Source organism: Etheostoma spectabile, chromosome 3 (genome assembly GCF_008692095.1).
Source record: "Etheostoma spectabile isolate EspeVRDwgs_2016 chromosome 3, UIUC_Espe_1.0, whole genome shotgun sequence".
Lineage (NCBI taxonomy): Eukaryota > Metazoa > Chordata > Actinopteri > Perciformes > Percidae > Etheostoma > Etheostoma spectabile.
Window position 1 is genome coordinate 1,875,731 of NC_045735.1, and position 12,851 is coordinate 1,888,581.

General features: G+C 41.0%; 1 protein-coding gene across 2 annotated transcripts in view; it reads right to left on the reverse strand.

The window, feature by feature from the left end:
• nova2 (NOVA alternative splicing regulator 2) overlaps positions 1 to 12,851 on the reverse strand; it is an 85,832-nt gene that overhangs the window by 63,982 nt on the left and 8,999 nt on the right. For both annotated transcript variants that reach the window (XM_032512066.1, XM_032512067.1), the window contains one exon: positions 59 to 202. In XM_032512066.1, the coding sequence (XP_032367957.1) occupies positions 59 to 202 (144 nt within the window). The remainder of the gene's footprint in view (positions 1 to 58; positions 203 to 12,851) is intronic.

The window sequence follows — 12,851 nt, forward strand, 5'->3', positions numbered from 1 at the left end:
TCCATCCATCCATCCATCCATCCATCCATCCATAGCAGCAGTGGTGGGGGTGTCTTACCGGGATAGAAGTCTTTGGATTTGGACAGTTTGATGGTGGCTCCAGTCTCTTTCTGCAGCTGGACGATGGTCTGACCTCCTTTACCGATGATAGAACCCGCCGCATAGCTGGGAATCAAAACCTTCAGGAAGTACTCGCCTTCCTCTGTAGCAGAAAACAGGAAACAGGAAGTCAGAGACCGCTAGTTCATTTTGTTTTTTACTCCAAATGGCGCTGAAAAAGAATACAAACAGCTACAGTATGCATTATTAGTCTGTTTGAACCTTTGCCCTCATGCCTGCCGTTCGTTTCTATGGCTTTCTTGCATTTGTGACAATTTTCAGCAATTTTACAAATTGTGTTAAAAGTAAAAACAAAATGCAGAAAAAAAAAAAAAATCTTTTCTAATCCAATGCAGGGATCATCTTGTTTGGAAACTGTGAAGTGGAAGCAAAGTGTTTGTCAGTAATCACAGTCTCACAGAACAGATGCAAGCTCGTGCCGCATCACTACGCCAAAGCAGAACCATTTATCTCTCTATCCCCCCCCCCTCCCCCAAACCGACCATCCAAAGCTTCCTCAGGCTGCATAAATCCATCCATCCAATCACATCAAACGATGACTGATATCCATATCAACTAATTTTTTCCCTAATCTGATGATTCCGTTATCTACCCCCCTTTCTCTGCACGTCCACTTGTGCGCGCCTCTAAACCTCTGAACACTTTCTCCAGATTGGTCTGATCTAATTTCAGCGTCGGGGCCCGAGGAATCTGGTCTTCGTCACCGCCTTGGCACGAGGACAGGGAGCGGAGGAATATGCTGCTCGTCACTTTTGTTATTAGAGCTAATCAGATTCAACCGATGCTTGTGCATGCGACGCCTGGCGAATGCGTAACACCACATGCCCGCCACGGCACACGCGCATATGGATAAGCCCGCGTAAACAAACGCAGGGCAGACGAGCACAGATACAGTGTTTGTATCCTGGTAACGTGGAGCTGCACCTGCACTGAGGAGCGTAGTGTAAACTCTGGATCTGAAAGGAAGATGTCGTCTGTTTCATGTGGCTTAGTGCTGACTCTTCTAAGCAGTGAGCTCAGCTAATTGCCCTGATGGGATAAAGATGTCTTTAAATGTCTTCCCGAGTTGAAACTTCAGACAGACCTTTATGGAAAAAATGCATTCGCTTAATCAGCCAGGAAGAGGAGGTGGCCTTGCATCAGCCCAGGCCATGAGACATCAGACGCTATTCTTTCTTCAAAAAGGTGCAAGAATTTTCCCCGACTTTGGCCAAATAACATTGTCCAAATCTCATATTTTTGTCTATTTCTCCCTCTCCGAGTAATATCTAACATGTACTGCAGGTCACATTCACACCCATTCAAACTGACTTATTACAAACAATCTAAAATGAATCAAGCATCAAGCCAGTTTTGGAAAATGTCATTCTGCATCATCTGCACCTCAAGGAGCCACAAAAGGGAAATCCCAAACAGGTGACTGACAGCTTGCTGAACTTAACTGCACCAGTGCATCCTATGAGTTTAGTTCCTGATCCATTTTGTGATTAAGGAGTGTCAAAGAAAGTATTGATTGTGAGCATCATTAGTCAAGACAAACTACAAACCATCCAGGTTAGTCAAATAAGTCAAATAATGCAGATACGTTTTGGAGCTTTCATTGGACTGGCTCCCAGTCCAATGACTTAACAAGATTTGACATTTTCAAGTTAATGTTGGTCATTTTTGTAATTTGTCAGACTCTCACTAGAAGGATGCACAAACAGCTTCAGGGCTTTTATGCAGTTTTTGTGAAATATTACGCACTGAAGCCAAAAGGGCAATAAACCAAAAGGTCAACGCACTTTTTGGTTGTAGCCTGCTGCTTCTTTGACAATGCAATGAGAGAGAGAGAGAGAGAGAGAGAGAGAGAGAGAGAGACAGACAGAGAGAGAGAGAGAACTTTTTCTACCCATCGGTACAAAATCAAATACAGAGATATTGTGTCAGAGGTTCATCAAACCATGTGTGTGTATGTGTGTGTGTGTGTGTGTGTGTATGTGTGTGTGTGTGTGTGTGTGTGTGTGTGTGTGTGTGTGTGTGTGTGTGTGTGTATATGTGTCTGTGTTTGCGTGAGACTAGATGGATAAGAACAAATCCCTCCCTTTCTGAAACAGACGTGCCTTTGTTACCATGGCGATGATATCAACAAGCTGTGGGTCAACTAAAGTGTAGCATCCGCTCACACTTGGCTCCTCATTCCTTCTCCTTTAAAGGGCTGTTCCACCTAAATACCTCGTTTAACAAGAAGTTTGTCACCAAATTTGCCTAAAATCGGTGCAAAGAAACGCAGGTATAGATGCGGTTATCGGTCTAAAGAAATGATGAGGTAGTTCACCTTGCAAAATTCTTCAACATTACAAAAATGCTTATGGACTGGTTTTGCATTGTTTCTCTTACACCTCCTACAAAAATCGAGTTTTTCAGTGCTTTGAGCAGCAAAGCATAATTATATTCACTTGCGTCAAATGTGTACATGTAGTACAATTTAGTATCCTAATCATTTTAATATCTCAAAACCCTGACAAATCAAACCAAAACTATATGTGTGGCAAAATACAGCTAAAGGTTTAAATCAGTTTTTTTTGGTCATTTCGTTGAACTGCCCCTTTAAAGCTTTAAATCTTGAAAAAAAATTTCGTATCCATTATTTTGTCACTATGTAGCCGTTCTTGCAAGAAATGCCACCTTAACTTTACTAGTTAGTATTTCAAATGTTACATTGTATCATCAAAACTAGATTTGACAATGCCTTAAGAGAACAGTTTATGGACTCATAGTCTCGCTTTGCCAGACCCTCATCCAAAGTGCACTGAAGGAGGGTCTGGCTACTCCACATAGCATTCAGGGATGGGAGGAAAACGTGCTCTGGTTTAATGGCATTTCTTTAAACCAATCAGAATCGTCACGGGCGGTGCTAAACTCCGCACAGAGCCACTGCAAAAAATAAGTAGAGAGACAAATTGTCTAGCTAGCTGTCTCAATTTACCATGCATAGATCTGAGGAATAGGTAACCGTAGACCTCATAAATCCACCGGATTTATTCCAACACAGAGACAGCGGAAGGAAATGGAAAAATACACGCATCCGGCGGAATTTCCTGCAGCACCGGAGCAATGTGGAAACGCAAAGGATATAGAAGACTAATGGACTCATAAGTCTAAAAGAACTCCATAATCGGTTGCCTTTGGATCAGCACTACCATAGAATAAAAGTAGATGTTAAACTTTTCTCACGACTCTGTAAAGAATCTCTTCAAAGTCTACCTTTTTGAGGTTGTGAATCTAAAAACTGCTCTAGAGCAGTGTTCTGTCTCTTTAAACTACCACTGGTTCAATGTTTCTCAGCTTCCCTCCCTATATTATATTTGATAATCCAGGACACAGACCCTCAGAAGGCAGATTAAAAATAGGATTATTATCACAGGGGCACACGTTCTCACAAGGGCGAGGCACTTTGTAACATCGCTGTTCTCTGTCTGCTACCCAGGCGAACAACTGGAGACACTGAACTGTGAAAAAAGACACATGCATGCAAAATATTAAGGGTATCCTGCTTTGATTGTGAGGTGGACGGACCAGGTATAACCAGACGGAAGATTCACGATCCCATATGGTTACATTGAGTTATTAAATGCCTTTTAATAGCTATAACTCCCATTATATCCCTTAAACACTTACGTTGCAGCAAAACAACAGTGGAGCAGAGGTGTTTGTGACACCTCACTATAAATAAATGTAATTAATAAAAGACCCTGCACACCCACACTTGTGTTTTCAAGTCTGCTCAGGTTGATAAGTACAAGCAGAGATGCTGAGAGTTTGCTATGGCCTCAAAAGTCCGTACACCTAAAATAATCATAATGGAAAAGGTCGCCAACTCAAGACTGTTGGCTATGTGACTGTTAAAAACACTGTGAATTGACAATGTAACATTTAATTTGTTTAATCACATTAAACGACTTCTTCAGGCACTTTTGTGTTACTATGAAAATTGGAAAACATCAGAGATTTTCAAAAAATCTGAGTTTTCCAGCCGTGTATTTTGAACATCACTTATGAGTCAGAAGCTGATAATTAAATGAATGTGGCATAATTAAAAAAAAAAAAAAACTATAGATGTGACCCAGTTCCATAGGTGTCAAGTACAGTACAAGTACAAATACTTGATACACCAATTTCTTGTACATTAACTCCAAAACAGTACACCTTACAATTAGTAATTGACAGTGGGACACATTGTTCTTGATGTGAGTAAATTCTTTGTCAACAAACTGATATGATTTTATCGACAAATGGGCAGCTTGATTCAATTGACAGATCTGAGATGTGCTCAAATGTTTCTTGGAAATAGGTCATTCATCCTGAAAAAGCATAAAAAAGGACGCACTAGAGAAATGTTAGCGGATTTATGCTTTGGCTACATTGAACGTGTAATGTATGCAGACTGTTAGCAGAGCGGCTGTGCCGCGGAATGTATCTTTATGGCTACACCTGCTGCACACACACGGCGTACGAGTGTCTGAGTCACAGGCGAGACGGAGGGCTTTTGCTTCGGGATTGTTGTTGTTTTTTCAGTTTTTTGGAGCCGTCACAGCGCTGTGAAAACGTCAATCTACTGTCAGCTGTTATCAGAGGACGCAGGTGACGGAAACAAGACGGAAACTCTCAAAATGAAACTGCCAATACGCTCAATGAGTCATTAGGTGGTGTCCTGTATCGGTACTTTCATTTAAAAGAAATACAGACACTTTAAGATCCATTTCTGTGCAAAAGATCCGCACACACCTCACGTAAAAAACATAAATAGTTGACCTATTAGAATAGATGTCCTCTTTTAACGGTTGTAGAGCCAATCTCCGCAGAGCAATCGCATCACTACGCGCTTCATTCGTGCCGGGTGAAGCCAGTTTCATTGATTATTGATAGTGTTCCAACATCTGCTCCGCATACGGTACGCGTGATATGTAATAATAATTACTATAATACCAATAATAACTTTTATTTATATAGCGCCTTTCAAGAAACCCATGGACACTTTACAGAAGGGCTGTGGCTAAGCTAAAGGAGGTTGGCTGTGTTAAATAGGTGGTTTGAGGAGTTGTTGTTTTTTTTTTTAAATGTAGCCAGCCTGTAAGACCAAACGGCCGATGAGTCGACTACGAGGGGGCAGCCCTAATCTTAGGAAACTCTCCTTCCATCTCCACCAAATGTGTGTGCCGTGTGCAGAGGGATGGTAGTAGTAAAGTGCTCGGAGTGTGAAATACCGGGTGGGCTCTGTTCTCATCTCCGAGTGTTCAGCCAAGTCAAAGCATGAGCACACAGACAGGAAACCTGACACTCCCCTGCCCTTCCTCAGCTCTGGTGGTGATGAAATACAAACTGCAGGGAGCTCAGGCATGGGTGTGGAAGAGGGGAAAAAATATCACTCACTTTTTTTCATTTTGTCAAAGAAAGTTTAGCCTGCTTTTTTTTTTAAAGCTTGTGTTCATCAGACTCCACCTCAGGTCCATTAGTAAGCGAGGGGTTTTCAGTTAGTTTAATTTGGATTATGTGTTAAATGAAATGCTCTTCCCTTCGGACCTCTTACTACCTGGAGTTCCAACGGGGTGTTTCCAAAATAGAAAAACACCTAAATGATAATGGCCTTCATCTCAACTTCTACACACCAAACTTCTTCTTCCTCTTTAGGTCCTACACCCTTCTATTCGTCTGTCCTCTATCTGCTTGTTCCTTCTCTCCTTCATCTCCTGCCTGAAATTTTACTAGAAACATTTCTAAGAAACAAAGCCACTTGAGAGGTATAAATGATCTGATCTGAGTACACGAGTCCCTCAAAGCATCCAAAAAGCCACCTGGCAAAGTTCCAAAGATGTAGGTCTGAACTAAATATTAAAACATAGAAGAACCATACAGCTACAGCAATAACAAACTAATATGTACAACCTTAGCTAAAAGCATGATTAAGCTTCGTATTCAAGTTATGTTTCGGTCAAGGATCTTTGTTCTGTTTGTTTGTCCCAGTTATTTTCAGCAGGTTGTTTGCAGCAGACTTTTTCTGTTTGGGATGGTCGTGGCATATTTTCGGAACCAGCCCTGAGCGCTTATGAGTCAAACTTGAAAACTTGCACTTTGGAACTTCACCAACCTTTTTGGTTTCCTGAAGTACTTTATTTCTAACAGCCTCCTCATTCTATTGTCCGTCATCATTTATATTTTTTTATTTCACGCAAGCTGGCTATCGCTAATTAGCTGCGTAGCGACAACAATGATGAGACATTTATTCGCTCACAGCAGCACTTTGTTTTGAGGCTTGAAGAAATGTCACATTGTGGCCTAAAACTGTCTGTCTTCTCCTCGAATTTGCTCCTCTCCTCCTCCTCCTTCTCCTCTTTTCTTTCCTCTCCCCTCCTGTCTCCTCTTTTCTTTCCTCTCCCCTCCTTTCTCCTCCTTCCCTTTCTTTTCCTCCTCCTCCTCCTCTTCTCTCCTCTCCTCAGTGTGCTGCAGTGACCCACTTTGAGTATGAAGCCTTGGACTGACCTGCTTTTGAAAGAGGCTAGCTAATTATAACAGCCAGTATTAACAAGGCAGGGGAATTGGTAAATACGAAACACACACACTTACACACACACTTATGTATGCATGCGCACACAAATATAAAAGCGTGTGTGTTTCCGATATCTCATAAACAAGCCTACACACCTTGGCAACATGACTCATCATGTATATAAGAGGATAATGAGTGATTCATGTTCATCACTTGTATCAGTTGAATGGTAACACTTGTACATGTTACCATGGCAACAGTAAAAGAAAAGAAATGATATATGCTGCAAACTCAATAGATAAAAATTAAAAAAAAACTGTGAACCTCTGCAAGCTGTAAAAAACAACAACAACTGACTGCATCTTTTAATGTTTTACTGTACATCTTGATTATTTCTCATACGGAAAATATTTTGGGAAAACTATGTCACGCACTGGGAATGCATAAAAAAATACAAACATTGAGAGCATTAAATCCATCTGTCATCAAACAGCACTGCAGATCTCCAGTGGTGAGTTTGTTAACAGGGTTATGTAACACAGATTGAGTTACACTTTGAGATAACTGCCATGACTCAATTTTCATAAAGATGAATTTCTAGATATAAAAAAACAAAACTTGAAAACTGTGCTGCCTCTTCCTCCCACACTGCACTACACTGAATGATACTGTTTACAAATACATTTTTATCAGCATTCCTCTAGCTTTATCAGATTTATCTGCTTTATCTTTTTAAAAGTCTCTGACATATACAAGCTCAAAAAGTTATGTATCTTTATGTTGAGCTCTTTTTAAAAGATCGATCTGGTTTCAAAGTAAAAGCTTTTATCGTGCATCAGTAAAGAGCCTCTCGGACATCTAAAACCCTGCTCTGTACTTAAGGATGTGACGTGTGGACTCTGTGTGAACTCTACATAGCAGATTCTCTTAAACGTCTACTGTATGTCCCGGCAAATGTGACGTTTGATAGTATTACTATAAAAGAATAAATCAAAAAAACCTTAGTTTCTTCATTTTGTTTTGTGAGTGTACTGTACAGGGTCATGCCGATAGGGTGCAAATTTAAGAGTGAAGAAGCAGACTTAGAGGATAAAACACTAGAACGGAGGCTTTTGTAACCTAAACAATGAGTTTCTATGTTTTTTAACATGAATGCTAGCCTGGTTGACACCAGACCCTTCCCGGTTTTAACTGAGAGTGGGTCTGGGTGAGCTTCATTCACAGGCCGTTTCCAACGGACGCCGCACAAATGCGTCTTGGTGCAATTGGATAGTCCTTCAACCAATCAGAGCAACGATCCGGGTGACGTAGCAGCAACAGCGGCAGCAACGGGTTGAATATGGAATATGTTGAATATAAACAAAAAGCTGCTCGCCGCCTCACCGGTGGTGATTGGTGCCTCGATTTGGACAAACTGGAAATGGGCTTGAATGGGCTCTCGGCCAGACGGACCTGCAGAGCAAATCTCCAATTTGCCGGAGGTTCGTCACGGTTTTCCCAGGCTACATGAATGCTGCATTATGCAGAGAATACCATCTTTCATTATTTTTATATATTCCATATTCATTATTTTGCTCTAACCTCATGACCTTCCCTGCGGAGAACACAAATGTAAATCCTGGCGTTGGGTAACGATCCTGCCACTCATGTTACTATCCTCCTGGTCCAGTGTGAACCATCCGCCCACAAAGAAGAGCCCAGTTTTTACCACAGTTCTATTAAAGCCAAGCCTCGTTTATCTACATGTCACAGTTGCAAATTCTAATTATGTGTAATTATACCCCGCGCTCCCTTCCGTGTGTCATCCCACATCCCCGGGGTGCAGGTGATGCACATGCATGCCAATCTAACCAGGCATAATAAGCAGCCAGAAGCTCTGCTCGCCAAGTCTGACCCATCAGTGTCAGCACTAACCTCAAAATCCGATCGGGGTCACGTAACACTCACCCACGCCATATTCCCTCTCACAGCTCAGCAAATTAAAAAGTGATGGTAAGAAAGTTCTCCACCCGTGGGTGTTTGAGCAACATGTCTTGGGTTGACCTGAAATAATTTATTCTTTGGGAGAAAAAAAAGATTAACAGAAAAGCTTCTGGTAAGAAAAATAATATTCCCTTTAACAAGAATCCGTCAACAAATGCTCAGTGATTCAGAACTTATTTTTAAAATGAGGCCCCGCAGTGAAGATTAGGGGGGGGGGGGATCATCAGACGCCTCCCGATGTGAAATCATCACGATACTTATGCCACAATACGATATCATTGCGATTTTAAACCTCTGAACCCTAAGGCCATATTTACAGTTCATTTACCGTCTGGATTTATTTTATGTAAAAGTTTGTAAAACATCAACCCTGTTGTCTGCAGTCAAGATATGAACATAATTTTCTTCAGGACAAACTAAGTTATTAGAATATTTGGGTTGCAATGAGGTCACTTGAATGTTAAAAATGGTTGTAGGACCTTAAAGACAAATAAATAAACAAAACGGAACACGAATCTTCCAGATATGTATTGATATCACAGACAGAGCAGTAAAACCTAAGCCATTTTCTTCTCTGAAACACTTCTCATATGTCTTGGGAGTCACACTGTGAAGAAATAATCATTATAACTTATACAGTTGACAAAATACATACATTTTTTCATAGAAAGTCCAGACGCTTTTGCCCTCATGACATTTACTTATGCCAATAACAAACATAATAATGTCACATTTATTGATATTTACCCACAGCAATGCTACACAAGCATTTGTGTGTCTAAAACAGTTGTCCTATATGCAAAACTAAATATAATAAACATTATAACTCATGTAAAGCACATACTATTTACATTTCTTCAAAAAAGGCCCAATTATATGCCAAATCTCAAACCACTGAGGCCATTATCCTCTATAAAACGGTAGATATCTATCTTGTGCACTATAGCATCTTTGATGATCGCATACTAGCCAGTTTGACTGGGAGTATTGTCCTCTTTCAGCCTCCATACTCTTTGGATGGCGTAGTCTCCCATATATGGGCATACTTTTGGCTTTACTTCCCTAAACAAACAGAGAGCAGACACGGAGCTGCGAGCTAGCGGCATCAATGAGCCAAAACGCGATGAATTATGGACATCAAGTGGATAAATCTCGGATTTAACGATTGGGATGTAATGCTCAACGACCCTGAAAAAGGCTGGAAGTTCCAGGCTAGATAGAAAATCACCTGTAAAGGCTAGAAAGACCCGGAAGAGACCTCCGTAACGACTAACTCGTAACTTAACTTTCGGTGAGTTTCTATGTTTTATGGTTAGTAAATGATTAAACTATGAATCAGAGGTGCTGTTTTTGCACGTGGGCGAGTCTCTCGGTCTCAGTTAAACAGATTGCAATATTCTGCGATATATTGCAATTTATAACCTTTTTTCCAACTTCTAATTTTTCCCAATTTCAAATGATGTCGCCGGAAACTTTTTTAGTTTTTTATCTAAAAAGATAGATTTTTTCTGTTCGTTCATATCACTTCAGTTTTATTGCTGCAAAATGGCATTGTCAAGCAGAAAATCTGACCAACACATGTCTAATAAAAGATCAATACTTTGCGCCTGTGTATTGATACAGTATTGCAACTCAAAATATAGCGATACTATGCTGTATCGATTTTTTTCCCCTACTCCTAGTGAAGATATGACGGCGGTCGACCCAAAAACATGGAAGTCCGACGCTGTTCTCATGAACCATTCGTGCAAAAAGCTACGTGAAATAATGCACCGTAATCCATATTAAGCATTCTACATATTTTTTGCTGTGTGCACCACAGTGACTGCCGCTGTATGACAACTCTGTGGACGGCGTAAAACACTGTGCTTTCACAGCATGATGTCACACTCATTGTTCTCTGCTACTATTTTCCGCACTTGTTGATATGAAACATCATCAAAGATCCAGCGTCTCAGCCTCCTGGTGTGTGTGCAGCGAGTCTTTCACGCTGACAACATAATGAGCATGTAAACTTTCAGTCCAAGTAAGAACAAGAAAAACACCATAATTACAGATATGGGGATTGTAACTGATTACGTCTTAATGTTTTATCAGCAGTTGCGGGGGGAGTATTTTGCGGGGTTCCTAAAAGGATGAACAATGAACTTAATGTGATAAGGAGAACAGCAGGCTGTTGCCTAAGTTCAGGGGTTAAGTAGGGCCTTAGAATACCAAATATTGGTTAGATCGTCTACCTTAAAGGTCCCATGTCATGCTAATGTTCAGGTTCATACTTGTATTTTGTGTTTCTACTAGAATATGTTCAAAAACACATAATTTTTCTCACACTATCCGTCTAAATATACCTGTGATGACCCCCTGTTTTAAGCCCCCCTCCCCCCCCCCCCAGACTGCCTGGGAGTTTCTGCGCCGCTCTGCGGCCGGGGATCGACTGCATCGGCAACCGTACAGTCCTGACGACTTGTTTAAAGGCCCAGTTTCCAGAGGTGGAAGGTACATTTCCTCACGTTACTGTATTGAGTAGTTCTATTCTGTATTTTGTATTTTTTACTTTTAGCAGTTTTTAAAATCGGTAATTTAAAATCTACTTGATTACATTTTGAGTAAAGTATTGCATTTCGCTACATTGCAAATCCCATCCGTTACTGAGTAAAAAAACAAAACTTCGACTAACGAAAGGAAGCACAGAAGGGAGGGGGGGGGGGGGAGAGGGGGGGACGGGATGAGGAGGAGGGAGGGGCGAGCTAGTCTCGTTTTTTTTCAATAAACTTTGAACGTCAACAAGAAGTAACGTCACCCAACATCACTTCAAATATCTTTAATGTAACCAAGTAACTTTGACTTAAAGTACATTTTAAAGGAAATACTTTTACTTGAGTATTTTTTCAGATAGGTAATTTCAATTCTACTTGAGTTATATTTCATCAAAGTATCGGTATTTTTACTTGAATACACTATTTTAGTACTCTTTCCACCTCTGACAGTTTCCAAATACGAGCTGTGTGCATTTCGCTATGGATTGAGCATTTTACTACTTTCACAGTATTTACATAGCACATCGACCTGCTTTATAATGAAGAAAGACATGGAGATCTTTCTTATTACAACATGGGACCTTTAAAAACTTCCTTCCGTAAAGTGGAATCATCTGAGGGCTGCAGCCAACACTGACTGTATTTTTCTAAAAAAAAAAAAAAAAAAAGACACTCATACGGCCACCCCATACAGAAATCAGCCAGGTGTACAGAGGCATCAATTTTCAGGAAGGTTTGGACTTTTCCTTTAAAGTACCATACTTTACTTTCTCTGCAATTGTCACATCAGTTTCTACATGCTGCTACTGCTAATAATGTCACATTCTAATTGCATGTAAATTGTAATATATTTATTTTTCAATAAGACTTCTTTACAAAGAAGATGCCAATTGGAGGGTGGGGGGGACTTTCATACTCGGTCGTCTTATCCCAACTTCAACACAAAACACAAACACAAGAGTCACAGTTAAAAAATGAAGAAATGAATCTTCTGGGATAGAAACTAGATTGCAGAGTAGGTAATTGTATGTGTGCGTGCGTGCGAGCGTGAGTGCGTGCGTGCGTGCGAGCGTGAGTGCATGCGCGCGCGCGTGCGCATGCAGATATTGTGTGTCTGCAGCTGTGTAACTACAGGGTTCCCTACTGGTTGCTATGACAAGGGTCTTGTTGTTTTTACTACTCTAAGCAACACACACACACAAACTAACACACACACACACAAATCCCTACATTTACACAACACTCACAGGAAGTACACATTTCCTTTGAAAAAAAAAAAGAAGAAAGATTGACAATGGCCAACCCACCACTCCCAGAAAGTTTAACGTACCAGTACCAACAATAGTAACTACTTTTCACCCTGCTGTGTGTTTGTGCATTATGAAGACGTGTGTGTGTGTGTGTGTGTGCGTGTGTGTACGTGCGTGTGTGTGTGTGTTTATGTTAAAAGGCTCTGTGGGTCAAGAAAGGGAGATTTAGACTTAGAGGTCATTCCCGATGAATAATATATGGTCCACAACAACGTAACTGGATGAGAAAGTAGTCCAATCTGTTGCCAAGGGCCCTGTGGACCCGCCAGGCCCAGAATAGGCTCTCCATGCTGGGGGATTGGAGGCTCAAATCCTGGGATCTAGTGTCCATGGGCCTACAGGGGCAGAAGGGGGGGGGGGCTAAGATGTTCTGTT